At 39.8% G+C, this 27,385-nt stretch overlaps 1 protein-coding gene across 6 annotated transcripts in view; it reads right to left on the bottom strand.

Annotated features, from left to right (window-relative positions):
* The window catches only part of LOC117268513 (uncharacterized), a 51,336-nt gene extending 29,676 nt beyond the window's left edge, over positions 1-21,660 (bottom strand). For 3 of the 6 annotated variants that reach the window (XM_033645047.2, XM_033645048.2, XM_078161748.1), the window contains exons 1-3: positions 21,426-21,659; positions 13,291-13,556; positions 9,729-9,975 (exon numbers count right to left, since the gene is read on the bottom strand). In XM_033645047.2, the coding sequence (XP_033500938.1) occupies positions 9,729-9,975; positions 13,291-13,556; positions 21,426-21,560 (648 nt within the window). In that variant the 5' untranslated portion in view covers positions 21,561-21,659. Of the gene's footprint in view, positions 1-9,728; positions 9,976-13,290; positions 13,557-21,425 lie in introns of all 6 variants that reach the window. The other 3 variants (XM_033645050.2, XM_078161749.1, XM_033645049.2) reach the window with 2 other exon arrangements.
* Positions 21,661-27,385: the final 5,725 nt, after the last annotated feature.

Raw genomic sequence — 27,385 nt, 5'->3', positions numbered from 1 at the left:
CACTCTGACTGGTAGTTCGGCTCAGCGCACAAGACAAGAAACGGAGGTGAGGAAAGTAAATGAACAGATACAGTCAAGAGGGTGTGAGACCAAAACAAACTTGTTATATAAAGTAAGATTATTTTTCTTTATCCATTTAGCTCTTTAGCAGAAACCTTTCCCGATGGTTTGTGTTATTATTTACTGGTGCACAGTAAGTAAGCTCTGTTTTTTAAACATTGAATTGTGTTGTTAATGTGCTTACTGGCTACTAGACGGTCTTTGGTTTCTCTTTTTGAATGACGATTACAGACCACCGCCGAGTTATTTTCCTGTCACACAGGTGCAGGATGTACGTGGTGGTTGGCCATCGACTGTATTATTTGTGTTCATTGTGCAACTTTTTGGCCGAGACCGGCTTTCGTTGCCACTAGTTCTCTGAAGTCCATTTGGTGTGTCTGAGCCTTTACGAAAAGGCATTTTGGGGATCTAACAGAATCTAGAAACTTCTCTAAAATGAAGGTGAAAAGGACAGAGGATGTCATATGCTGCACAGATTGTAAAGTGCCTTAATGCAAATTTGCGATTCGTGACACTGGGCTATATATAAAATTGACCTGGACTAAAAACGACAGCCTTATTTCTGTCCCCTCTGATTCTTTGTGACTGGTCTTTGGTTGGTCGGACCCTACACAGTCTCAGATGTTACATAAGGGCACAGACTCAAGCAGTAGTTTCACTCAGATGAAACAGACCAGGTGAGCAGATGCAGTCTAATATTAACTTAAATAATACATTTTAAAATGGTGCTGCTGCAGCACACTGCCCCCTGTCTGCTTTATTAAAGCAACAACATGTCAAACTTGGAGTCACGAGGCCCGTTTCCACCGCAGGAACTTCGGGGTAATTTTACGGGGCCGGGGCCATTGGTGCGTGTCTCCACCGCAGGAACCACCCCCGAAGGACAGAGTTCCGGAACTTTTACAGGGGCTAAACAAGTCCCTGCCTCGGAGTAGGTACTCAGAACGGCCCCGAAAAACTCCTGGCTGGGGCTTGGGGATTACTTGGTGCTGATTGGATATACTCAAGACGGGATGTGATGTCAACAGAAAGCGACAAAATAGCTGATATTTTCAAAACTCAGCAGATGAGGGTTAGCTCGTTCATAGCTTCAGTAACTCATTAAACGGTCCGTGAAAAAAATATTTTTTCCAGTGGATATCTTAGTTACAACATGATTGAGCTAGCAAAGCAGTTTTGTGTTGCTATGTGTGTTATTTATTCAGTTTTGGGCAATCACGATATCTAGAAAGCATCAGTGGCTGCACATGACATGGACAGTTTACAACAGCAGCAAAGGTAACATCAGGACGTCATCTGTTAAAAGTCTCCTGTTGTCGGATACGACATGAAACTACTCCAGTTAGCTCAATCATGTTGTAACTAAGACATCCGCTGGAAAAAAAAAAATTTCATGGACCATTTATTGAGTTACTGAGTATTACAGACACCGCTAAGGGCTAACAGCTAACGGCATCCCTACGCCCCTACGTCGCCCCGGTCAAAATGGTTGCACAACGATTACGTCACATCCAGAGCCCGGTAACTTTACAGGAACCTTCCTCCTACTCCACTCTCTCAGTGGAGACACGGTGGTTGAGAGGGCCGAGCGAGAGGACGTTCCTGTAGTAGTTCCTGCCCCCCAAATAGTACCAGGAACTTCTTCAGTGGAAACGGGCCTATGGTGTGCTGCACAGTGAAGTAGTTTTCCCTTCAGGAAAGTGCAGAGGAGAGTGATGCAACAAAGGAGTACACTAGTCAAGGCTTTTTGGACTCAGCCCAAGTGAGACATGCTGAGGGTTTACTAAGAAACACCTCTGAAGGAATTTTTGGATCATAACGAAATAACTGACTGTTTCTCACAAGAATGTTTCTTTATGCACTGACATAGTTGGCCTGGGAAAAATCAGTGCCCTTTGCACTTAGCATGTTTTATTTAGAGAGGCCTCTGCCTGGAGGATAAGGAGTCTACCTTATAAAGTTTTGTATGTCTCTGTCCATGCAGCAAGGTTATAAGAGTGAACTTTAACTCAGCTATAAAGTAAAATAGGTGTGAAAAAAAACAAAAATAAAACCCAGACTATATGAAAAAAAGGGAAAACTAACTGAACCAATATTGTGTAACTACAAAACAAACTAAAATAAAATAAAATAAAAATACAGTTTTTCTACTCTGATTTTTTCCAGCAGCAGAGCTGAAGTGCATCAGTTTTATTTTGCGCCACTGGAAGATATTTAGGGCATCGGCTCACTCAAGAAGAGCTTTAGACACGCATCTGTACACAGTTGTAGATGTCAAATTGCTATTAATAAAATTAGGGTTCCCACATATTTTTACAATGGAATTTTCAAAACTTTTCCATAATATTTTACTCTATTTCCATGACTTTATTTAAGCAGTTTGAAATAGGTTTAAAGTAATATAGCAATACTTTACTAAACACGAACTTTGCAGGCATTTGCTGATAAGCAAACTGCTAATGATGCTAACTTTACTTGTTTGTTAGACATTCTTGCTGTCAACTACCTGCATATAGTGATGGAGCAGACTGGCACACTAGTACTTTGCAAAACATCAAGGCCACACTCGTTTTTGGGGGATAGAAAACCAGATCTCATATATGGTATGCAATTTGATGCATGTTTGAATTACAATTTTGAAAAGTCTGTAAGCATTCATTTCTTGTTGAACCAACATTGGTTTTATTGTCTGATAATTGTCTTGAACCTTGCCTATACCTGAGGGTACACGATACCTCTATAAATTAAGCTTGATCACCACCATGTCCCGTTTTCCCCTGTCCAAGTGGATCAGCGACCCAACACTGTTGCCAGATACTGCTTATCAATTACAATTAGTATTGTTAGGCTAAGTGTTGTCTCCTCCAGTAATACCACCACTAGAGCAATCTCAAGAGGAGACTGAAATTCCATTTAGACACACTTCCTTTTCACAAACTGTTCTGTCAATCAGGGACAGTAAAACCTGGAATAGTCAGACAATCTCAATAAAGGAATGCTCTACCCTTTCTATCTTTAAAAGACACTTAAAAGACTGGCTCAAGTCCAATCAGATCTGTAACCATTGTTAATTTAATTTAATGTATAAAGCGCCTCTGTGCTCATGTGCAGTGGTATGGGCACACTAGCACTTAAGTATGAATATTGCATCACTTTCAATCCATCTCAGCACAACTCCAACAAAAATCCTGTACTGGTCTTTGCATTGTTGCAACCTCATTTTCCATACACACCCTTGACAGACTCCTCCTCTCTGATTTAATGTAACTTTAATGTAACTCATTTTTTTACACCAACAGCTATTAATGTTCATATGAGCACTGCAGCACTTTGTAATCTTACTCATTCATATCCATTCTTTCAATACAGCTTAACAAGAATCATGAACAGGACTTTGCATTGCTGCAGTCTCATCTTCCATCTACACATTACTGACAGTCCCCCACTCAAACTCCTTTTTGCATTGTATTTTATTGCACTGAATGTTTTGGTCTTGTCTTGTACTGTATATGCTTTTGACATTGTTGATGGACTCACCTGCGGTCACGTGCAATGGGGTCATGTACAATATTACAATATCCCTGGTCAACTTCTGGTGTTGTCATGGGCTACACTTGATGTATTTCCGAATGTATATTGTGCACCTCTTGTGTCTTCTGTTTTGTCTACACAGTTGCTATGAATTTTAACTCTGTCTTTTGTCACTGCTGTTAAACTACATTTTTACATCAACCTGCCTATAGGGATAACAGATGGAAGTTAGCCGTGGGCTACAATCTGGCGTATTTACATATACTCATGTATTTGTTCATTAATATGCATCCCTATTTTTAAATAAATTAATTAATTAAATTAAATAAATACTGCAGAAACCTCCAATTCAAGCTTTTGTGCTTCAAATCTCTGTGTGAAAGCCTTGGTTAACCTGCTTCACAACAGCTTTTTGGCAATTATCCGTTTCTCTCCTAATATATATTTGGACTGCTTCCCTCCTATTAACCTTCAACAACTAACCTCCTCTTAAACATCAACGCATCTCTTAAACCCCACCCCGACTAGACTACTTAAAGAAGTTTTACCTTTAGGTAACACTTCTATATTAGACATGATCAATATGTCTTTATTAATAGGCTATGTACCACAGTCCTTTAAGGTAGCTGTAATTAAACCCCTTCTAAAAAAGCCTGCCCTGGATCCAGAGGTGTTAGCCAACTATAGGCCTGTTTCCACCAAAGAAGTTCCTGGTACTATCTGGGGGTCAGGAACTTCTACAGGAACGTCCTCTCGCTCGGCCCTCTCAACTGCTGTGTCTCCACTGAGAGAGCGGAGTAGTTACCGGGTTCTGGATGTGATGTAATCGTTGCGCGACCATTTTGACCGGGGCGACGTAGTGGCGTAGGGACGCTGTTAGCTGTTAGCCGATAGCGGTGTCTGTAATAACTCACTAAACTCACAAAGTGGCCCATGAAAAAAATATTTTTTCCAGCGGATGTCTTAGTTACAACATGATTGAGCTAACTGGAGTAGTTTCATGTCGTTTCCGACAACGGGAGGCTTTTAACAGATGACGTCCTGATGTTAGCTTTGCTGCTGCTGTTAGCTGTCCCTGTCAGCTGATGCTTTCTAGACATCGTGATTTCCCAAAACTGAATAAATACCACACATAGCAACACAAAACTGCTTTGCTAGCTCAATCATGTTGTAACTAAGATATCCGCTGGAAAAAATATGTTTTTCACGGACAGGTTATTGAGTTTGTTTACATGGCAGTGGAAGCTATGAATGAGCTAACCCTCATCTGCTGAGTTTTAAAAATGCCAGCTATTTTGTTGCTTTCTGTTGACGTCACATTCCGCCTTGAGTATATCCAATCAGCACCAAGTAACCCCCAAGCCCCAGCCAGGAGTTTTTCGGGGCCGTTCTGAGTACCTACTCCGAGACAGGGACTTGTTTAGCCCCTGTAAAAGTTCCGGAACTCTGTCCTTCGGGGGTGGTTCCTGCGGTGGAGACACGCACCAGCGGCCCCGGCCCCGTAAATTTACCCCAAAGTTCCTGCGGTGGAAACGGGCCTATTATACCCATATCTAATCTTCCCTTTCTTTCAAATATCCTTGAAAAAGTAGTTGCAAACCAGCTATGTTACTTTCTCCATGAAGATAATATATTTGAGGAATTTCAGTCAGGATTTAGAGTTCATCACAGCACAGAGACAGCACTAGTAAAAATGACAAATTATCTTCTAATTGCTTCACACAAAGGACTCGTCTCTGTACTTGTTTTATTAGATGTTAGTGCCGCATTTGACACAACTGACCATCAAAATTCTGCTACAGAGACTGGAACATTTAACTGGCTTTAAAGGTTCCGCACTAAGCTGGTTTAAATCCTATTTATCTGATCATTTTCAGTTTGTTCATGTTCATGACAAATCATCTTTGCATACTTAAGTTTGTTTCAGAGTTCCACAAGGTTCTGTGCTCAGACCAATTCTGTTCACTTTATTTATGCTTCCCTTAGGTAACATCATTAGAAATCACTTTGTAAACTTCCATTGTTATGCAGATGATACACAATTATATCTATCAATCAAGCTAGAAGAAACGAATCAGTTAACCGAACTAGTTACCGTTCTCAGCCCCAAACACCTCAGAAATTCTCTATCTGAACATATAGTTTCTCTGGATGACATTGCTCTGGCCTCGAGCACAACTGTAAGAAACCTTGGAGTAATATTTGACAAAGATTTGTCTTTTAACTCTCATATAAAACAAACTAAATGGACTGTGTTCTCTAATCTGCATAACATTGCAAAAAATTAGGCACATCCTGTCTCAAAAAGATGCAGAAAAATTGGTCCACACGTTTGTTACCACAAGGCTTGATTACTGCAATTCCCTACTATCAGGGTGTTCTAACAAGTCTTCAGCTGATCCAGAATGCGGTGGCACATGTTCTGACAGGAGCTAGGAAAAAAGACCATATTTCTCCTGTTTTAGCTTCTCTGCACAGGCTGTAAAATCCAGAATTGAATTTAAAATCCTTCACCTCACTTACAAAGCTCTAAATGGTTAGGCTCCGTCATATCTTAGAGAGCTCATTGTACCCTGTTGTCCCACCACAACACTGGGCTCTGAGAATGCAGGATTACTTGTGGTTCCTAAACATGTATGTCCTATTACTGCATGTCACTAACTCGGCTTCCTCTCTAGAGCATTTGTGCTCCACTGTCTCACAGGTTCCCATGAATCACGGCTACGCCTGAATTGTGATTATGCTGCTGTCATGGTCCTGCCTGATGCCAACTACTACTGCTATTATTATTATTATCATACTTCTACTATTATTGTACGGATATGATTATCATTGTCACATACATATACTGTCATATACTAATATTCATTTATAACATATATTCTACCAAAATGTTAATACTGTTATTATATTGTTACTAAAATCAATGTTATTGTAGCTATTGTCATTTCTGTTTGCCCTGTATCTCTCTCTGTCTTTCCCTCTCTTTTTGTATCACTCTGTCATATTAATTACTTTAATTTATTACGTTGACCTGTTCTGTACACATGACATCTATTGCACATCTGTACGTCCTGGAGGAGGAATCCCTCCTCAGTTGCTCTTCCTTAAGTTTCCACCAATGTTTTTTTTTTTTTTTTTAAAGTTAAGGGGTTTTTGGGGGAGTTTCTCCTTTTCTGCTGCGAGGGTCCAAGGATAGAGGAATGTAGTACTGGTGATGATGCTATGACACAATCCTGCAATCTGGTCTGGTCTAAGTGTATCATGTAATACTAGTGATGGTTCAATTGTCACACAGTGCAGCCAAATGGGCTGTGACAATCCATCAATATGGGTCGATATATCGATTCAATGATCAACAATCCAGTATCATTGAAGCAAAGTGAAAATATTGATCCATATTATCATCTTTAGAACACACTTTTATTTTGAAATTCCGTGTCACCATCAAACAGCAGCAGGCAGCAGCCAGGAGAATAACGTTATTTACTCAGGAATAAATTATAAGGAATAAATTAATAAGTTTCAATTTTAAAGATATACAGGTAAACAGACAAAGCATATGCCAAATGTAAATAATTCTGTTATCGAGATAAAACACAACGTACCTGCCTGGAAGGCACCTCAGTTCACTAACTTCTCACTTCAGCATCATTAGCTGCTCTGTTTCAACAATGTCCAGCTGAAAAAACGTGCATGCAGGCTGAAATTCAACCGAGCTGTTCTGTTGGGAGATACAGTGACTTAAACCAATGGTAAAAGAGATAATAATGTTACATGTAATTCGTTAAGCTATGAGAAGAGGGAAAAAAAGTCTGCTAGGCAATTTATGCAATGTAAACATGCTTAAGCTGATGATGTGTGACTAGCAAAATACAATTGTTTTGTCTGAACTCTAACAAATGCAGGTAGATGTTCTGTTTGGCGAGTTAATCGCAAAAGGGTGTTCGCCACACTGGTGGGTAAATGTCTAAAATAGTAACGTAGTAGCTCAATCTCTACCGTATTTTGGTGTCATTTACAGGAGCACTGCTCTGCCCCTTCTCTGCTGTCAGTGTTGGAGTTTTATGCACAAACACACAGACATATAGACATACAACAGATGTGTTTTACGCACATCTTAACAGTGACATGACACTGAGTGTCTTGAGCACTCCTAGTTTTGCGGCACTGTTTACCATACTGGACATCAGCTAATCCGCTAAACTATAAATTACACTTAAGTTACAATAGCAACACAATTCAGTATTTTTTATATCTAAACATCAGAATAAACCTATAGCTGTTTTGGTCCAGGTGTTCTGCTTAGGACCCAAAGAAGTATGGTGTTGAGTGAAAAGTTGTTTTGATGAGTGTTCTCGAGAAAGCTGCAAGCAGCTATACCACAGGCCAAACAATTATTGTTGCTGTCACAAACAGCCATGTTTTGAACGGGCACTGCACTAGTAGCAATAAAAGTAACTGTGTTATTAGATTGTTCTGATAAATAGCATCTAGTGATAATCTTTATTTTTTTTCCTGTGTATTAATGAGCTGCTGTAAATAGTCCCCAACAAATGCACTATGTTAAGTTGTGCCATAGCTGTACTGGCCAGCTGTTACTAAATTACTGTAATTACTGACTCTTTCTTACTAGATTTTCAAAGGATGTCAACACACCAAGTATTGTTATTGGTTTAGGTCATTTCAGACTTAATTAATCCACTGTCCACTGTCTGATGACTGAGGCCACAGCTATTTATAAATAAAGTAAGGGGAGAGAGCTTTTGTTACCTCAAGGCTGGATTACTCTCTCTATTATCAGGTAGCTCTAGTAAGTCCTTAAAAACTCTCCAGCTAATTCAGAATGCAGCGGCACGTGTACTAACAGTAACTAAGAAACGAGATCATATTTCTCCTGTTTTAGCTTCTCTGCACTGGCTCCCTGTAAAATCCAGAATTGAATTTAAAATCCTACTGTTAACTTATAAAGCTCTAAATGGTCAAGCTCCGTCATATCTTAGAGAGCTCATAGTGCCATATTATCCCACCAGAACACTGCGCTCGGAGAATGCAGGGTCACTTGTGGTCCCTAAAGTCTCCAAAAGTAGATCAGGTAGTTAGGGCTGGCTCAGGCTTGCCTTGTACCAGCCCCTAGTTAGGCTGACTTGGACTTGGGCCTAGTCAACCGGAGGACCCCCTATAATACACCGGTCTCTCTCTCTCACCCTCGAGTCCTATTACTGCATCTTACTAACTCGGCCATTCTGGATGTCACTAACTCGACTTCTTCTCCGGAGCCTTTGTGCTCCACTGTCTCTCAGGTTAACTCGTATTGCAGCGGTGCCTGGATAGTGTGGTGTGCTGTGGTGTGTGTGTAGTGGGTTGTGCTGCTGCCGTGGTCCTGCCAGATGCCTCCTGCTGCTGCTGTTATCATTAGTCATACTCCTACTGTTATTTTACACGTGATTATTGTCACATATGTATACTATCAGATATTAATATATACTTTCAACATATTGCACCACAGTAGCCAGAACTATAATTATAATATTATTACTTTCATTAATGTTATTGTAAGCATCTATTGCACGTCTGTCCGTCCTGGAAGAGGGATTCCTCCTCAGTTGCTCTTCCTGAGGTTTCTACCGTTTTTTGCCCACGTTAAAGGGTTTTTTTGGGGAGTTTTTCCTTATCCACTGTGAGGGTCCTAAGGACAGAGGGATGTTGTAAAGCCCTGTGAGGCAAACTGTGATTTGTGATATTGGGCTTTATAAATAAAATTAATTGATTGATTGATTGATTGATTGATTGATTGATTGATTGACTGACTGACTGACTGACTGACTGACTGACTGACTGATTGATTAGGGTACTGCATGCGCTATGAGCAAACATTTTGTTCATGTCCTCAGCTAGGAGCTGTGCTTAATAAACTTGATCATGGTATCACATTCAGAAAGTATTTATGCAGCAAAATACATCCTACATTTAAATATCTCACTACGTTTCATTTCATTCCAATACAAAATGTAAGCTCTCCCACAGCCACAAAGTGACTCTAACAGAATTGTTATATTAGCAATACTGATGTAGCCCAACACAAACCATCCGAACATCATTCATTCTTTTCAAAGCACCATCTCTTGCATACCCACCTGGTTGGATGCAGCAGCAGTACAGCGGTGCTGGGCCAGCTCCAGCATGGTCCTGTAGCTCTTGCAGCAGGAGGGACAGTCGAAGCGGTTGGGCCCGTCATCGTGGATCCTCTGGTGATTACGGAGGTACCGGGCCAGACGGAAGGCCTTCCCGCACAGGTCGCACATGTAGCGCTTCTGACCGTGGATTCGCATATGGTTGCGCAGGGACATGTAGTTGGTGTAGGGCTTGCTGCAAAAGTCGCACCTACATTTTAGAGACAACAATAGTGTGGAGGTTAGAGGTAAAAAGGGGTAAATGACAATGCAGGCATTCACCTGATCCTCTCCACTTAAAGTGGCCTGCAATGATTTGAGATGGAGGGGGCTCTGTGTCTGAAACTGAAAACAATTAATATCTGGTAGGGATGTCCCGATCCGAGTATCGGCGCTGATCACGTTATTTTTACAAAATTGGAATTGGTATTAAAAGATCGGAGGAATCAAAACAACAAAAATGGCCAGGTTTTTCATCTATGTTGGTCATTGTTGCCTCCGCTTTCCAATGTATAAAGTGTGGCGATCCTGTATATTATATACATATATTTTTTTTATAAGACAGTGTTTATCAGCTGATGGCTTGCTCACCTCCAGACACACCCACCGGTGCTATCAGCCAGTGGGATGGCTCGATCAGCTGAGCCCAGGTAGACCATCCCCTACATTATACCGCTCCTGGCAGTATGGCGAGAGACGCCGGAGAGTGAGAAATGAGCCAGAAGTCCTCTGTGTATTCGGCCCACCACGGATATCAAGGGATCCTACGGAGCCACCACACCCGAAACAACGCCGGAGCATTACGGCGTTCACCCACGGTCCCATGAGTTGGCAAAAGCCTGGGGTTACTTTTCATTTCATTATTCCTTTTTCGGAACCTTCGGGCCGGGTTGATTTATTGTTTTGAAACTGAACTGAGTCAGAGCAAACAGTGGATTTTCTTTACTTCCTTGTTTACGGGAAAACCTGGGGTGGAGTTTTCTTTTGTTTAGCAAACTGTGTGGATTGAACTGACTTGAACTGTGATATGTTATTTGGAAATCCCAGAGTGGAGTTTTTTGTTTGAACTAGATTGAACTGACTAAACCGAACAGAACATTTCTTTTCTTTGGTGAAAAAAATATGTTCTTTCTTGAAACTGATTACAGTTGTATTTGTATTTCTGAAAATTGAGTATAATTCTTCTTCTTCTTCTTCTTCTACAGAAACTAGGGATGTCCCAATCCAGCTTTTTCACTTCCGATCCGATACCGATATTACAGCCTTGAGTTTTGGCCGATACCGATCCCATCCAAGCACGTATTATACATATTCACTTATTTTGTTGTCAGTCATGTTAGAAAAGGTTTGATCAAGCAATATTACTCTAACAAGAACAACTACTTAATCGGGTTAGTTAGAATGATCCACAACAGTTGGTATGAGAAACTGACCTGTTTATTGTTCACAGGGTTAAATAAACAAACTTTAAACTTGAACATTAACATTAACTAAAAAATATAGCTGGTTTGCTTTGGCCCCTTAATAAATACAAAATAAATCATCACAAGAAATCTTTAAAATGTCTAACACTGAAATTAAAATAGCAGCAAGACTCCACACACTTGTGCTTTGGCCCCCCTAATAAATAAAAAATAGATTAACACCACAATACAGTACAGGCCAAAAGTTTGGACACACCTTCTCATTCAATGCGTTTTCTTTATTTTCATGACTATTTACATTGTAGATTCTCACTGAAGGCATCAAAACTATGAATGAACACATGTGGAGTTATGTACTTAACAAAAAAAGGTGAAATAACTGAAAACATGTTTTATATTCTAGTTTCTTCAAAATAGCCACCCTTTGCTCTGATTACTGCTTTGCACACTCTTGGCATTCTCTCGATGAGCTTCAAGAGGTAGTCACCTGAAATGGTTTCCACTTCACAGGTGTGCCTTATCGGGGTTAATTAGTGGAATTTCTTGCTTTATCAATGGGGTTGGGACCATCAGTTGTGTTGTGCAGAAGTCAGGTTAATACACAGCCGACAGCCCTATTGGACAACTGTTAAAATTCATATTATGGCAAGAACCAATCAGCTAACTAAAGAAAAACGAGTGGCCATCATTACTTTAAGAAATGAAGGTCAGTCAGTCCGGAAAATTGCAAAAACTTTAAATGTGTCTCCAAGTGGAGTCGCAAAAACCATCAAGCGCTACAACGAAACTGGCACACATGAGGACCGACCCAGGAAAGGAAGACCAAGAGTCACCTCTGCTTCTGAGGATAAGTTCACCCGAGTCACCAGCCTCAGAAATCGCAAGTTAACAGCAGCTCAGATCAGAGACCAGATGAATGCCACACAGAGTTCTAGCAGCAGACCCATCTCTAGAACAACTGTTAAGAGGAGACTGCGCCAATCAGGCCTTCATGGTCAAATAGCTGCTAGGAAACCACTGCTAAGGAGAAGCAACAAGCAGAAGAGATTTGTTTGGGCCAAGAAACACAAGGAATGGACATCAGACCAGTGGAAATCTGTGCTTTGGTCTGATGAGTCCAAATCTGAGATCTTTGGTTCCAACCGCCGTGTCTTTGTGAGACGCAGAAAAGGTGAACGGATGGATTCCACATGCCTGGTTCCCACTGTGAAGCATGGAGGAGGAGGTGTGATGGTGTGGGGGTGTTTTGCTGGTGACACTGTTGGGGATTTATTCAAAATTGAAGGCACACTGAACCAGCATGGCTACCACAGCATCCTGCAGCGACATGCCATCCCATCCGGTTTGCGTTTAGTTGGACGATCATTTATTTTTCAACAGGACAATGACCCCAAACACACCTCCAGGCTGTGTAAGGGCTATTTGACCAAGAAGGAGAGTGATGGAGTGCTGCGGCAGATGACCTGGCCTCCACAGTCACCGGACCTGAACCCAATCGAGATGGTTTGGGGTGAGCTGGACCGCAGAGTGAAGGCAAAGGGGCCAACAAGTGCTAAACACCTCTGGGAACTCCTTCAAGACTGTTGGAAAACCATTTCAGGTGACTACCTCTTGAAGCTCATCGATACCGATCCGCATATCGGATCGGGACATCCCTAACAGAAACCAGGTAAAAACAATTTCATTTTGGTGTTAAGGGACCTGCTTTATGGGTTTCATGGTTTCTTTGTGGGGTTTGACTGAGTAAAAGAAAAATATTTGTTTCATGTGTCAAACCACTACAAAAGATATAGGCCTATTTTGTTTGTTGAAGACAAGAAGAAGATATTGAATTTGTTCACATTTTGTTTTGTTGAACCACTGATAAGCTTTTTGGATACTATCTAAATAAAAAACAAACCTTATGGGACAACTTGGATTCATTCTTTTTTTTTTCTTTCTTAATGCTTTGCAAAGTAACGGATCAGACTCGGTATCGTCTCGGTTTCAAAATAAAGGACTCGGTATTGGATCGTATGCAAAAAAATGTGATTGGGACATCTCTAATATCTGGAATGGAGGAAAATCTTAATCATCTGTACAAAAGAGCCTTGAATCTCTACCTGAAGTCTCCAGTCTTGTGGGTGAGCTTGTGGTTGAGCAGGGAGCTCGCATGCTTGTAGGCGCAGGTGCACAGGTCACAGACATATGGCCTCTCATCTGATTCCATGTCATCTGACGCTGTTGTCGCTGGTGCTTGTGTAGGTGCTGGCGCTCGGGACTCCATGGAGAGACTGGAGCTGGAGAGTGACGCTGAGGAGAGACTGGAACTAGAGAGTGCTGCTGAGGACGAAGGGAGCTGATCACACCAGCTGATGGTCGAACTTGGCTGTCAAAGGGGAGAGAAGTACATCAAAGATGAGTACTCCAACATGAGTATATCGACAAGTCATTGACACATTCATGACTGGCTATTTGATAATTTCCTTGGTAAGTGGTAATTTTGATATGAAATTATATTTTCTCCCTTCCCATTTTGAAATACAACAAAACATTTGTCAGTATAATATGGTCCAGGGCTGGGCAATATGGCTTAAAAGTAATATTGCAAATTTTCTAAGCTACATCATGATACACAGTATGTACAGACCTCTTGAAATCTCCTCCAAAGTCCTGTAGACTACAAAAATACAAATGTATTAAATGAACTATAGTTAGAAAAAAACTTAAGTAGCTACTGTTAAAATAAAGCTAAAGTACTGTTTCAATAAAGTTAAAGTACTTTTTTAATAGAATTTAATAAAATACTGTTTTAAATAAGTTGAATATTGTTATAATTAAATAAATAAAAGTAAAACCACTGGTGCTTTTATTTTGAAGCACACAGTTCATCTCAGGCAGGAAGTGAGCTTGAAGCTTCTGTTTAAACGCTAATTGTTAGCAGTTGGCACAAAGTTTAACTGTTGTCGCAGTGCCTTTTCAACATGAGGATTTATTCACTGTGGCTGGAAAAACATAATAACAGCTCTCCTGTGTATGTATTAATAATATTTGCAAATCAGAGTGACAAAATAGTAACGTTAGCGTTCTGGAGCCCTGCAGACAAGAAACACACCACACTTGCTATGGCTCAGGAGAAAGTGGATGGTTGGAGGATTGTGTGTGACGAATCAGTCTGTGAGTCTTTTTTTTTTTTTTGGTGTGCATGTCTCTAAGAGAGAGAGAACCACCGGAGAGGATGAGAGAACCAAAATGCAGAAGTGAGTCTAAAGCCAGTGGCTTAAAAAAATGATGTGACCACTTATGCTCAATGTTCGCAAAATAGTCATTTTATAGAGCTCACGTCAAACAAGCTGCAATACATCGAGTATATTCAATATATCACCCAACCCTAATATGGGCCAAGGTTGCTTAAACTACTATAGATGCACTCATCAATCAACGTGACGGGATTTGGCTAATGTTCTACTTGACCAGCAGTGACCAGTGACTAGCCTGTCACTCTGCAAAATAGTAGATCCTGTGCTGAGCAAAATAATATGCATAAACTGCACAACCTCTTCTCATTACCAGGTTGTCAAATACCAAGGCTTTGTCACGCCCCCTTGTGAGTGACTTTCCAGATCATCTAATGACTTTATTTCTAAATATCCACTAACAACAAAATTCGGAACTTATTCACAACATTGGGAAAAATGTTATATTTCATTCACATGCATGCAGCTCAGAGTTACTGCAGTGACTGGCTCTTCTGCCATCAGCGTGGGGTCTCTCTTTACCTCTTGTGCCATGCCAGGAGGACACTGCTCGCCACAGGAGTGGGAGTTTCTATACTGCCTACTGAACACACACCTCTACCTTCCTCTAAAATAGTTTTGTATACATAAATACATAGTTTTAGATAGATAATTAGTTGACTATCATATTCCTATATACACTATAGATTAATATTTTCTCTGATATGTAACATATGTATGGGGCGCCTGTGGCTCAGGCAGTAGAGCAGGTCGTCCTCTAATTCGAAGATCAGCAGTTTGATCCCCCAGCTCATCCAGTTCGCGTGTTGAAGTACAGGTGAGCAAGATAGTGAACCCCAAATTGCTCCTGATGGTTGTGCCATCGGTGTGTGAATGTAACAGGAGGCACCTTGTATGGTTACCACTAGTGTGTGAATGTGTGTGTGAATGGGTGAAAATGACTTAGTGTAACAGCGCTCTAAGTGGTCAGACGACTACAAAGTCAAGTTTAAGAGCAAGTGCATTTACCATCCATTTAAAACTAAAATTATAATAAAATAAAATAAAATGTATAATTCATTTGAGCATATGGATCTGTTGCACCTACTTTCTTGTTAGATAAAGTGGGATATACTGTAATTCATTTTCAGTTGAATTTTATTTATACAAAAAGGCTCTAAAAGAACAAAAATTGTTGGGTATGCTGTTAAATCGTACAATTGGAATCAGCCAAAATTGGAAATTGAGGGTCAGACTTTTTAAAATGTTTTAAATTCTCTTAAATTTCTCGTATCATTTCTCTTAGTTTTTGGTTAAAAGAAAAAAATAAGTCAACTCCAAATGCACCAAAAGTTTTTAAACATCCAAACTTGCTCTGACCTGAGTGTACTCAAGTGATGAGCCCCACTTGATCACAAGCCACTTATTAGAATAAGTAAAGCCCGATCACCATTCTGTAAGGGCAGGTGTTGTTCCATGTGTAAATACTCTGGCACGTGCCCAAGAATCTTAGATGCCACCAAAAAAGGTTGTAAGAAAAAGAACTTCTGCATTAATGAAATCAATAGGGGTGGGAATCAGCAGAGGCCCCATGAAACAATATCATCACAATACCTCAGTCATGATACACTAGTATTGTGATTTCAAATGTGTTGCGATATGCTGAGTATTGTTGTAACATGTACTGCAAAATACTGCGATTTATTACATTTATCAACTGCAAATTATGTTTCAAGAGAACTTTTTCAACATCTGTTTAAAGATATAATTTTCAGTCATTTAGCTAATTTCATTTCAATGATTTTGATTGCGGCAAACTGTATCTAGTGACCTGTAAAAGCAATTGATCATATTATCCTAGAAGGCTACCAAAAGTTAATTTGTATTTGTAATTTCAATAATTTATGTCATTAAAAAGTGATACCTCGGTCCATTGGTCAATACGATATTTCCACGCCAAAAATATCACAATACTATGCTGTATCAACTTTTTCCCCTACCCCTAGAAATACTGTGCTGTTAAATAAACTTAAACAAAGTAAACATGAATTCCCAGAATGTCAGTACTGGTGTTACTAGAAAATTAAAACCCAGCAACGACAATGACATTAGTGATGCTGTTAATGCTGTATCAGCAGCAGGCGTGGATAAACTACTAATATCACAAAAATTAAATACTCTGCTACCATTAAAAGGTGTGCATTAAAAATGTTACTGAAGTAAAAGTATGTAACTGCAATAATCATCATAATGTATTTATGTATTCAAAGTAAAAATTTAAAATAATTATTAAAATAATAATAATAACCAAGTCCTCATACTTGAGAAGCTGGAACCATGAAATGTTTTGGGGTTTATTTTGCAATAAAAATGACTTCAACAATTATCAAAATGGTTGCCAATTAATGCGCTTATCAAATCACTAATTGTTTCAGCTGCACATTTTCACATGGTTTGTGTCCAGAAATATTAATTCGTAAAGTAACTAAAGTCATCACATAAATGTAGTGGATCAAAAATGTAAAATATTTCCCTCTGAAGTGTATTGAAGTAGAAGTGGCATGAGATTAAAATGCACAAGTAAAGTAAAAGTACCTCAAATTTGTACTGATGTACAGTACTTGAGTAAATGCCCTTAGTTACATTTCAGGACTGGTCAGCAGAGGGATGCAAAGTCACTGAAATTACAGTAATTTGCATCAATGGACCAGGTATGGTGGTATTTCCTAAGCCCTAAAATTTAAAACCCAATCATTATAATTACTCAGAAACATAATCTAAGTTTGACCATGTCAAATTCATGCATTTTTTAAAAATTGTCCCAAAATTTAAGTTGTGTTTTTTCTCACACAGTTTGTGGACTGTGAAAACAAAATGTTTTTGTTTTTCTTATCTTGGTTAGGGTTCTCGACCAGAGCAAAACTAAGAAAAAATGGTGAATATCTGAAATCAATGGGTACTTACAAAATAAGAACAAATCATGGATACGAACAAAATAAAGAGAAAATGTGTATTTTTCTTGCATGAGTGCACATGCAACTGAGTGCATACACTGACACTATGAGGTATGTCTTAGTATGTGTCATGAATTCCTTAAATGATGATCATTCTACCAAGCCCTGCTTTAGTCAGTGGGCTTAACATCTCATTCAAAACATAAAACATTGCTTTACATTGGCCTGTCGTAGAATACATGACAGGTGAAAATGATGTGCAAGTGTAAAGCTTTGAAAACAGGCAGCTCAGCACCACGGACAGCAACTCTGCCCAATTTATAGATCTGCATGGGCCTTAAACTGAGCCAGTCTAATGCAACACATCATCTGCACTCTGTATATTTTGCTTCTATTACTGAGCATTGCATCTACTTGCAACACATAACCCAGACTTCAGTGATAGGCCCAGTCACAGAGGAGCCGAGAGAAATTTAAAAATGACATTTGACAACAACCAAACCCAGCCTGAGACTAAAGCTTCACATGACAAAATGTCCAGAGCTAGAACTCTAGCCTACATCACCTCAGTAGACACAAGCTTCTTCCTGCCCAGCGCTCACATGTCTGCAGATGAAGACGCAGTCTCAAAAAAATTGTAATGGTACAGTATAGCACTATTATCTTTTGCAAATACACTTTCTTTGTTCCCATTTGTTCAGTGTGGACTCTGTACTCAGTGTAACTTAGGAAAACAAATGCAAGTGGACAACAACACAAGAAAATGAAAAAAACATCTTTGTGACTTTAACAACATATCAAGAACAACTGCTGCAAACTGAGAAACACACTGACCTAATATATGTAAATGTGATTGACAAATCATTAAAAACACCACTCAATAAAATGCACTTCGGTTCAACACCACTGCAAACTTCAACCTCCATAACAAACAAATAGGTTGGTTAAATTAACACCTCTCTGACAGTGTCAATCAAATTGAACTGAACATTATCTTCGTTAAGGCAGAATATGAGGCATGGTGTACAGAAACTATAGATGTACCGATACCACTTTTTCCTTCCCGATACCGATTCCGATCCCTGAACCTTAGGTATCTGCCGATACCGAGTACCGATCCGATACCAGTGCGTAAAAAAAATGGATGGGATATGAATTGTTGTATGTCTCAACTCCTGGCAGTCGGAGGCATTTCCGATACTGGTATCGGTATCCATACAACTCTAACAGAAACACACTGAAAAAATAAAAACACAAGCTATTAAGTTTCTCATGTCGCCAAGATACTTCTGCTGTTGTGTCTGACTATCTGCATTTGCTTTAGGATGCTTCTTTACTTGCTGCATCTATGTGGTTACATTTTGTCTTCCTATGATGCAATGCATTGAGCTGCCTTGGCTGCATTGGTTAAGAGATCAGAGAACTAAAATAGCAATGGGGAGCTTTTGAAAGTGTCTCCTTATCAATGGCCTCTAAACCACTTTCCTACACTCTACATAAAGTGTGCCTCCTAACACATCAACTGTGAAGGAGCGCCACAGCTCAATGGCTGGGATGGGAGCCACTGTGCATAAGGGCTGCACGATTAGTCAAAAAAAAAAAAAAAAAAAAAAAACAACACGCACACACGCAGACACACACACACACACACACACACACACACACAATCTTAATCCATTATCTACGCGATCTCATTTCTTAAATGATGACAATTCACTTGCTCCTACTTCTCTGCAGGACTCTCATGTGTTGACTTATTTGCTGCGGAACTATCACAGTTGCAGTCAATTGTTTCTTCTACCAACAGGATCACTCAGCCCTGAAAGACACTAAATATTTTATTTATGGGTTCTCAGGGTGAGAGCCTTTACTGAGCTTTCCTGTCACTTAGCTGCGTTTCTCTCCCTCCTCTTTTCTCTTCTCTGCTGTGTGCTTCACCAGTGCACACAGACACGGGGCAGAGAAAAGAGGAGAGAAACGCCACCAACACACATGATGTTACTTGAGGTAACAAACTTTCGTTAGACTATTGTACGTGCAATTACATCTTCCAAGTAAGTGTAACTTATTAATCTACCTAAAAGCAAAGATAGACACGTCAACCCCAAACTAGTCAAACCTAAGCTGACAGGCTTCTGTGTGTTGTGGCTCAACTCAGGTCTGTGCAGCAGCCCCAAGTTTTCAAAGTGTCTGTGTGTTCAGAACTTTTATAGTTTTGAACTGAATCTCTGAGTTTAAGTGTAGCGTCTCTCCTATGTTCAGATATCTGCATTATTTTACTGTTTTATGTTCACACTCAGGTGGATAGGATTAAGTCACCGCAGATAAAAACTCAATATTTTCTGTTTTGGCTGCTTTACAATCAAATCTATTAAATAACAAAACAACATGGGACTTTGACTGTGAAGAATTTATGGGAAATAAAACGTCCACTGTTACAGGCACTTAACTCAAGACAGGTGTGTCATGTAATGGTCAGTGTGTGTGTCATTTATTCTAAAGCTGTAACTTTACATTATTTTTTAAAAATATCCAGCAGCATTGAAGTTCATCATCTTGATGTTCTAAACTAAAATACTAAATTATTTATAAAATAAAAATTTGAGGTTTCCTTTTGTTACAAGAGACTTTTATGTCCAGCACTGTGATATATGTTACATGTAAGTCAAGCACTTGGATATGTCTTACGTGTATGTCGTCTGTTCAAAGGCCTGTCTAGACAGCAAGCAACTCAGACATGTATATTCACTTGAGCATATAAGAGAGCAATAAATGTTTTTGTTGAGAAAAAAAAGTATTAATGTGAGAGAATCGTGATCTCTATTCCTAAGGAGAAAAATCATGATTCACATTTAAGCAAGAATCATGCAACCCTACTGTGCATACAACAACTGTTACCCATGAGCTATTGTGTGTCCCACAGCATCACACAAAAGCAAAACGACCATCAATGATGGTAAATCATCATTGTGAAGATGTTTGAATACACCCATCTTAGAAAGACACAGGAGAGTGACACCTGGAAAGTGCTGCCAAATCCCCTGAATGACACAAGAGTTCTGGCAGTTAACTACGCAACGGAGAGTTAGGGGAAATTAAAAAACTCTGTGAAATTTGCTAAGATCCCCGTTCACACGCTTTAATAAATACTGATTTATCTTGCATGCGTGTTTGACAACTAAAGATACTTGGCACAATGAAAGTGGCCTGTAAGGCCGCCCACAATCAAATCAAACACAAAAATTAATGTGTGTATGAGTATGTGTGCGCGCGCTGTGCAGATAATCTGACCATGAATGAACCGCACAGTCTGGCTTCACAAAGAGGTCTTTCAAAGTCCTCCGCGGGGCGTCTTCCGCTCCCATTTCCTGTGGGACAGTCCGGTCCTGTTTACTTTGCGCTGTTCGCCAACAATATTCCAGGCGTCGTGCAAACACCTCTGCGTTCATTGATCAATAGACCCTTTACACTTCACGACATTGGAACAGACCCTTTAATATGCCGTTTTATGCAAAATTGGACCCAAAAGAAAAACGCTGCCATGTTTTGCATGGGCTCTAGCGTAAGCTAAGCGCACGGTGTTTGACTGAGGCAGCCAGTGTTGCCTGATGTTAGCATTAGCTTGGTGATGCTTGGTTACAATAACATGTATTTTCCTAACCCTTCGGCGTCTCACACAACACAGCTGTGGCACAGCGCTGGGCATACACGTCCAGTTTCACTAAACCCTATATAGGAGGTGTAGCAGATACAATATGCAGGAGCTAATGGTTACTAGCCACTTAGCATAGCAGCTAAGAGTGAAAGTAGGCCATGAGCCGCTCAGCATGAAGACTGGTACGTTAACGCTAGCAGATAGCTACCGAAGCTGTTCTGGAACAAAACTTTCAGCTTCATATCAGTATTACTAAACTGGTGGTCAGACACTCATTTAACAACCCCGTGTAAAAATCAGGATGTGCCCAGTGCTTAGTTAGTAAAATGTTGCTCCATTAGCCTTTTGATAAAGCTATTTCATGGCTGGGTTCGCCAACGTTAGCTAACGGGAGTCGCAGCTGGCTTTCTTACTCCGGAGTCGTTGGGATCCTTTTTCCAGAACAATTGAGAGCAGTGGCCGAAAGACTCTGTCGATGTCACATAATTCACTCCGTTTCTATCTTGAAAGTCTCCGTGTGTGCTGCCGGTATTAGTCCTGGCGTACATCGTCGGTTTTCGGATTCTTCGACTTTTTCTGGCTGAAAAGAAATAGGGCCGCTTTGTCGGGATCTTCTTCCGAAAAGAAAAATATTTCTTCTGTGAAATGAGAGTTTTGGCGGCGGACATATTGAAGCATATGAAACATTACTGCCGCCTGCTGGACTGGAGTGTGAGAACACAGACTGAGCGTGGTGAGCGAACACTTAGTAGCAGGGGTGTCAAACTCATTTGACTTCATGGGCCACATACAGCCCAATTTGACCTTAAGTGGGCCGGACCGGTAAAACCAACTAACCTATAACTAACAACACCTCCGACTTTCCCCCTTGTTTTAAAGTAAAGAAGTATTTTCTGAAAACATTAATCTGTTAACAAAACAGATTAACAGCCTGAAATATCGTAAGAAAATAAGAGCAATTTCAATAATATGTTTTAGGGTTGTTGTTTTTTTTCTCGCATTAATCGAATGACACATGTCAAACATTTCTCCTTACATTTTCACTCCTGTGTTGTAATGGCTGACATCACCACACAGGTTAGGCTATCCCCTGTCCGACAAACTTACAAATTAAAAGTTGTGGCAATACCTTAGCAATAGAGTTCCATCAATGTTGTTTTAAGATAGGAGTCTGATACACATTTTTTGTACTGAAGCTGCTGATATGATAATATTGTGCACAGAGTAGCCTACTTGTTGCTTTTCAGAAATGTATTCTGGTCAGGGTGAAAAGCTTCTGAAGCAGCATTTTACATGAAGCAGGTTACTCACTGTTTAACTTACTCCTGAAACCTGCCACCTCTTAGCCTTCACAAGTGTATCAATATCAGGTATGCAAAGTCATCCAGTGGGCTGGATTGGAGCCTTTAGCAGGCCAGTTCTGGCCCGCAGGCTATATTTTTGACGACCCTGGTTTGTAGCCTTACGTCACACTTTATGGCTATTCTCTGTTCTCCTAAATGTTTTTAGATCGAAGTTATGTGTAAAATAAAGATGCACATCATTTGTACAACAGGCTAGTAGTAAATGTTTCAAATATCATCATTTTCATTTCATGCTAGTTTATATTTCTGCTGCAGAGAGAATTATTACATGTTTATGTCTGATAGCTATTAGTCTACTTTACAAGTCAAGATTTTGTATGCAAAGTGTGTGATGAGGTAATAAAATATTACACATTTAAGCCACCCATCAATATGACTTTTTTTTTTTTTTTTGCCTATAGCCCCTTTCCACTGCAGGAACTTTTATCAATTACCTGGAATTTTGAAAAACCTCTACACATTTCCACCAAAATTACCTGGGTAAAAAACTTTCCCTCAACCCCAAATTTACCCTGGAAAAAAGTACCTAGCAGAGGGGTAGGACCAAAGATACTGGATTACTGCTACTACTGGTTTATCCACTTTCTTTGGTAGGACTTTTCAGATTACCCGGAATTCTTGAGGGGCGGGGCTGTGTGCCGAAAACACTGATCGGTGGAGCACACACTTGCAGCGTTCCGCACTTCCTGGTACAGGCAGCCACCACAAGCTTTATTTCATTTCTACAAGCTTCACTCACAGACACTAACGTTATGTCCTACCCAAGGACAGCACGCTAGTTCAGCTGATAGCGAATTGTTACTAATAAGCTGAAATGACAGCTGTCTGTATGTAGACTAACTTTGACACTTATCTTAAAATACTTTTAAACTTAGCTGCTGGCTGAGACAAACAGCCCCAACTCTCCCTACACCGACATGTAGCCTAACCAGCCAAGCTGACGGAGCCAAATACAGGACACATGCCGAATCACCTACGTCATCACGCTAATTTGAATACATTTTCCGGAACTTTGAGGTGAGGTGGAAACGCAAACCACACAGATTACCAGGAATTATTGGTAAACAAATTCCTGGAAATGTTGGTGGAAAAGGGGCTTGTGTTACAAACTTTTACTTATGTAATTATGTAACTAGCCTACACGTACTTGTAATGGAGTACTTTTACAGTGTGATAGCCCATCAGTCAAGCAAAGTATCTGTATACTTCCATATTTTCTTTAGGCCTAAATTTTTGTAAAAATGTAAATAAAGATTTTCTGAATAAGTTCGTTGAAAGGACTAGATGTTGCAATCCCTCTTGTAGCACCACTTCTAATTCATGGGAAGTTCTTGAAAGATGGCTGCTATGAGGCTTTACCACCGGGACACATTGTCAGTTGTGTACCTCAGCATCGACGGGTGGCCATTTAACACAAGACACCCTCCACTGAGGCAGGCCCACCACGGGTTGATCAAGCCTGGGTGTGTGTCCCAGGGTTAGCTGTTTGCCTTAGTCTTTTCTTTCAAATTCATCCATAGGTGGAAATTCCGGGGGAAAGGGACAATTTTAAACTATATAATAATAAAAACTGAAAGCACTTGGGCCAATTATATACGCAACACAATGCATTCATAGCTTTAAAAAGATTGTTGTAGCAGTGTAAAGGAAACTGAGCTCCAGTAAGTAGGCTAACTACTTTGCAAAAGTTCACTTAAAACAAGAGACATGTTGGACACCTTTATTTACTTCTACTTTTCAACAGAATAGATTACCAGTTGTAACCAGACAGCATTTTGTTCACTTCATTACTTCATGGTTTAATCTTCCGTGTGAACGCAGCAGTCATACAAACAGCCCAGCCGCTAAAAATCATTCTAAACTCAAAGAATTTGGGACCAATTTTAGAGCAGTTTGGATTGTTACAATTTACAGAAGTGTGTTTATGAAAGAGAATACTTCATTCTCATACCAGTTTTTTTTTTTATCATCTTTTGTTAATGGTAACTGTAATATTTCTATATTTAAAATCAACATACCTTAAACAATTAAGCATTTAAAGTCATTGCCATGGTGCGATTTTGTTTATAATCTTTTAAATAAATGAAGAATTGATTAAAAAAAATGACATAATTACAGCAAACACTTATAAAATCAAGTCTCTGGCAGCCTTTATAGTGATGTGAACGTTTTTTGTTTTTTTTTACTGACATTAAAACCAATAAATCTGCTTTGGGAAAATTAAATATATATTCACTGAACAGGTTTTGCCTCTCTCCTACTACTGTAAATAACCAGCATGGTGTGTGTGTGTGTGTCTTTTTTATTTGCCAAGTTTTAGACTTGAGTTGAAAACTTGCTGAAACACTCGAGATATTAAAGTCCAGGGCTTTATAAATGAATCTAAATGAATTAATATATCACTGATGTGTATAGGTGCCACAAACAATTAAACAGGTTACTGCCCCAGACCAAGGACACAGTGTAAACCATGCTCCATGTGTGCTGACTCAACAGAGATGACATTAAAGTTGATTTACAGGAGACCAAAATATTAGACAGCAATACAGAATTCATGAAAGCCTTACTGCATAATGTTACATCATAGCCCATTTTTGTATTCTGAATCCTCACCTGCTGCCTGAATTTTCTTTACATAGACATTACCACCATAAAATGGTGCATAAAACTATACCAGAATGCAGGAAATAAAGTGTTTGATGCTACAAAATTTCCTGGGGGAGGTTCCTCCAGACCCCCACATCATATGCATCCCCACCAATGTAGAAATGAAACTTACATCTTTGGTGAAGTGTGTAACCATAAAAGGCTTCCAGTAGTACCAAATGTCAGCTCAATGCAGACATGACACAGAGCTAAACTCCAGTGTCCTCTTAATGTAGCAGAGATCAGTGGACTAACATTTTAGGTTAAAAAAATAGTTCATTGCATTTTTGTGACCATTTTTGAGGCCACCTCTCTGTTGAGGCCTAAGCCCTCCTCTCATAAGAGGCCCACGACCACCTCTCAGAAGGGATGCGTGACCCCTGCCAATCCTTTGACCACCATGTCTTCCTTGTCTTCCTCTTCCCATTGCTTGACCTCTGTTGTGATCACCTGCCAGCTCCATGTTACTGTACTGAAATCGCTTGTGCTGTCATGGATCCCACTCATTTATACTCATACCACAAGGTGAAATCAATCATCAGTAACGTGTTGAGAGTGTTGGAAAAGCAATTACAAGGGCCTTTCATGATCTAAACATTAAATATTGTTCAGCAGTTTCCATAAAAGTGTGTGTTAAGAGAAATGCAAGTTTAACTTATTATTTTGGGCAGTTGTATACATTGATAGTTAGATCATTGTAATGAAATGAATAGACAGTCATCTCAGATGTAATGTGTGAATTGCATTTTGAAATGGTAATACTTTAATGTTAAGTTGTGTCATTTTGAACAGGTGATTTTAGTTAAATGAACAAATGATCTTGGGTTAGTGTGTATAGTATCCAAGCAATTGGAAAAAGTGTTAGCAGTTTTGAAAAAAATGTGCATTTTGATAATTAGTTTTGAGTTTTGTGTCTAGAGATGTGCAAAGGGATATCAAGGTTCTGAAATTAGAGCTGAAGTCATTGTAAAAAACTGTAATACATTCCATCACACTTTCAATCGGCCAAGGCTCATTTTACACTACACATACCCTCAACACACACACACACACGCACACACACACACACACACACACACACACACACACACACATAAATACATGGACACACTCACATAGGGAGAGTATTTCTAAACACCATGTATCATCATGTAAAATGCAGTGTTTTATGCAGTGTAAAACTGCAGTTTTGTGCCTCAAAACATGTGTGTGTGTGTGTGTATGTGTATGTGTATCATTGCAAATTTGCAAATCGTTGTTTTCAGATTCCACCAGGAGGAGACAGAGGCTACCAACAGTGAGCCTGTATAGGAACATCAAATTGATCTGGAGTCCATATTTATGGTTTGTTAATGTTAACACAATATGAAATAGGCTACAATATTGATTAACATCAACTCCATGCTACTCTTTCTAAAAGACAATTCATATCAAGGTGTTGTGATGTTGTATTTCACAAGGTCATTCATTGTTCATTGTTGCAGCTGCTTTAAGAGAATGTGATGACGTTTATGAAGAATGAGCTGGAAATCTTTCAGAGCATCCTTTGTTCAGATTGTCATAAAGATTCAGAGGGTCAGAAGAAAAGGGGAGACATGGTGGACTGTGAGGAGGAAGAGCAGAGCAGAAGCAGCAGAGAGGCTCTTCTGAAGATTTTACTGCACTTCCTGAGGAAAATGAAGCAGGAAGAGCTGGCTGACTGTCTGCAGAGCAGTTAGAGGATTAATATCCTGTAAAGACACAATTGTGGCAAATAGGCTGTATTCATGCACAGGAGTGCTAGAGTAAAAATTCTACCATCAGCATGCTATCATGCTCACATGTTTAGCAGGTACTGTTTACCATGGTCACCATCTTCATTAAAGAGTACCTTAGCACCAGGCTGTAAAGCAATGTTTTGTTTGTTTGTTGACCTATACTTTGTTGCACCTGTAACCCAGTGGTAGACAATCAGGGCCAGCAAGGCCTTCTCTGCTGGCCTAAACATCACCAGAAAATAAATTTCACTTTCTTTAATATATGTATTTTTTATTTATTTATTTCATAAATATGTATTAAATCATTTCCGGTCATCTATTATCCTCCTTCATAGCTTTCCTCTTGGTTGCGTTGCTTCCAGTGTTGTATATTTATGTTAGAGCATTTATCCAATCAGATCTGAGCTATCATGTGTTGCCAAGTCCAAGAAATCTGCCCCAAGGCCTTCAAAATCAACAGTGAGGGCCCCTGTACACTGTAAGTGAATGAAAAACAGACAGTTGCCATAACCAATTAGATTTCGAGTTGGCTCACTGGGGCCTTCTAGCAGGCCCCAGAGCCCTTGAATAGAGAGTTGCGTCTTCTCCGTTCACTCTAATGGGCCA

This window comes from Epinephelus lanceolatus, chromosome 18 (assembly GCF_041903045.1).
Source record: "Epinephelus lanceolatus isolate andai-2023 chromosome 18, ASM4190304v1, whole genome shotgun sequence".
NCBI classification, from domain to species: domain Eukaryota; kingdom Metazoa; phylum Chordata; class Actinopteri; order Perciformes; family Serranidae; genus Epinephelus; species Epinephelus lanceolatus.
The sequence above is the reverse complement of the archived record's forward strand: the minus strand, read 5'-3'. Positions and strand labels throughout refer to the sequence as shown.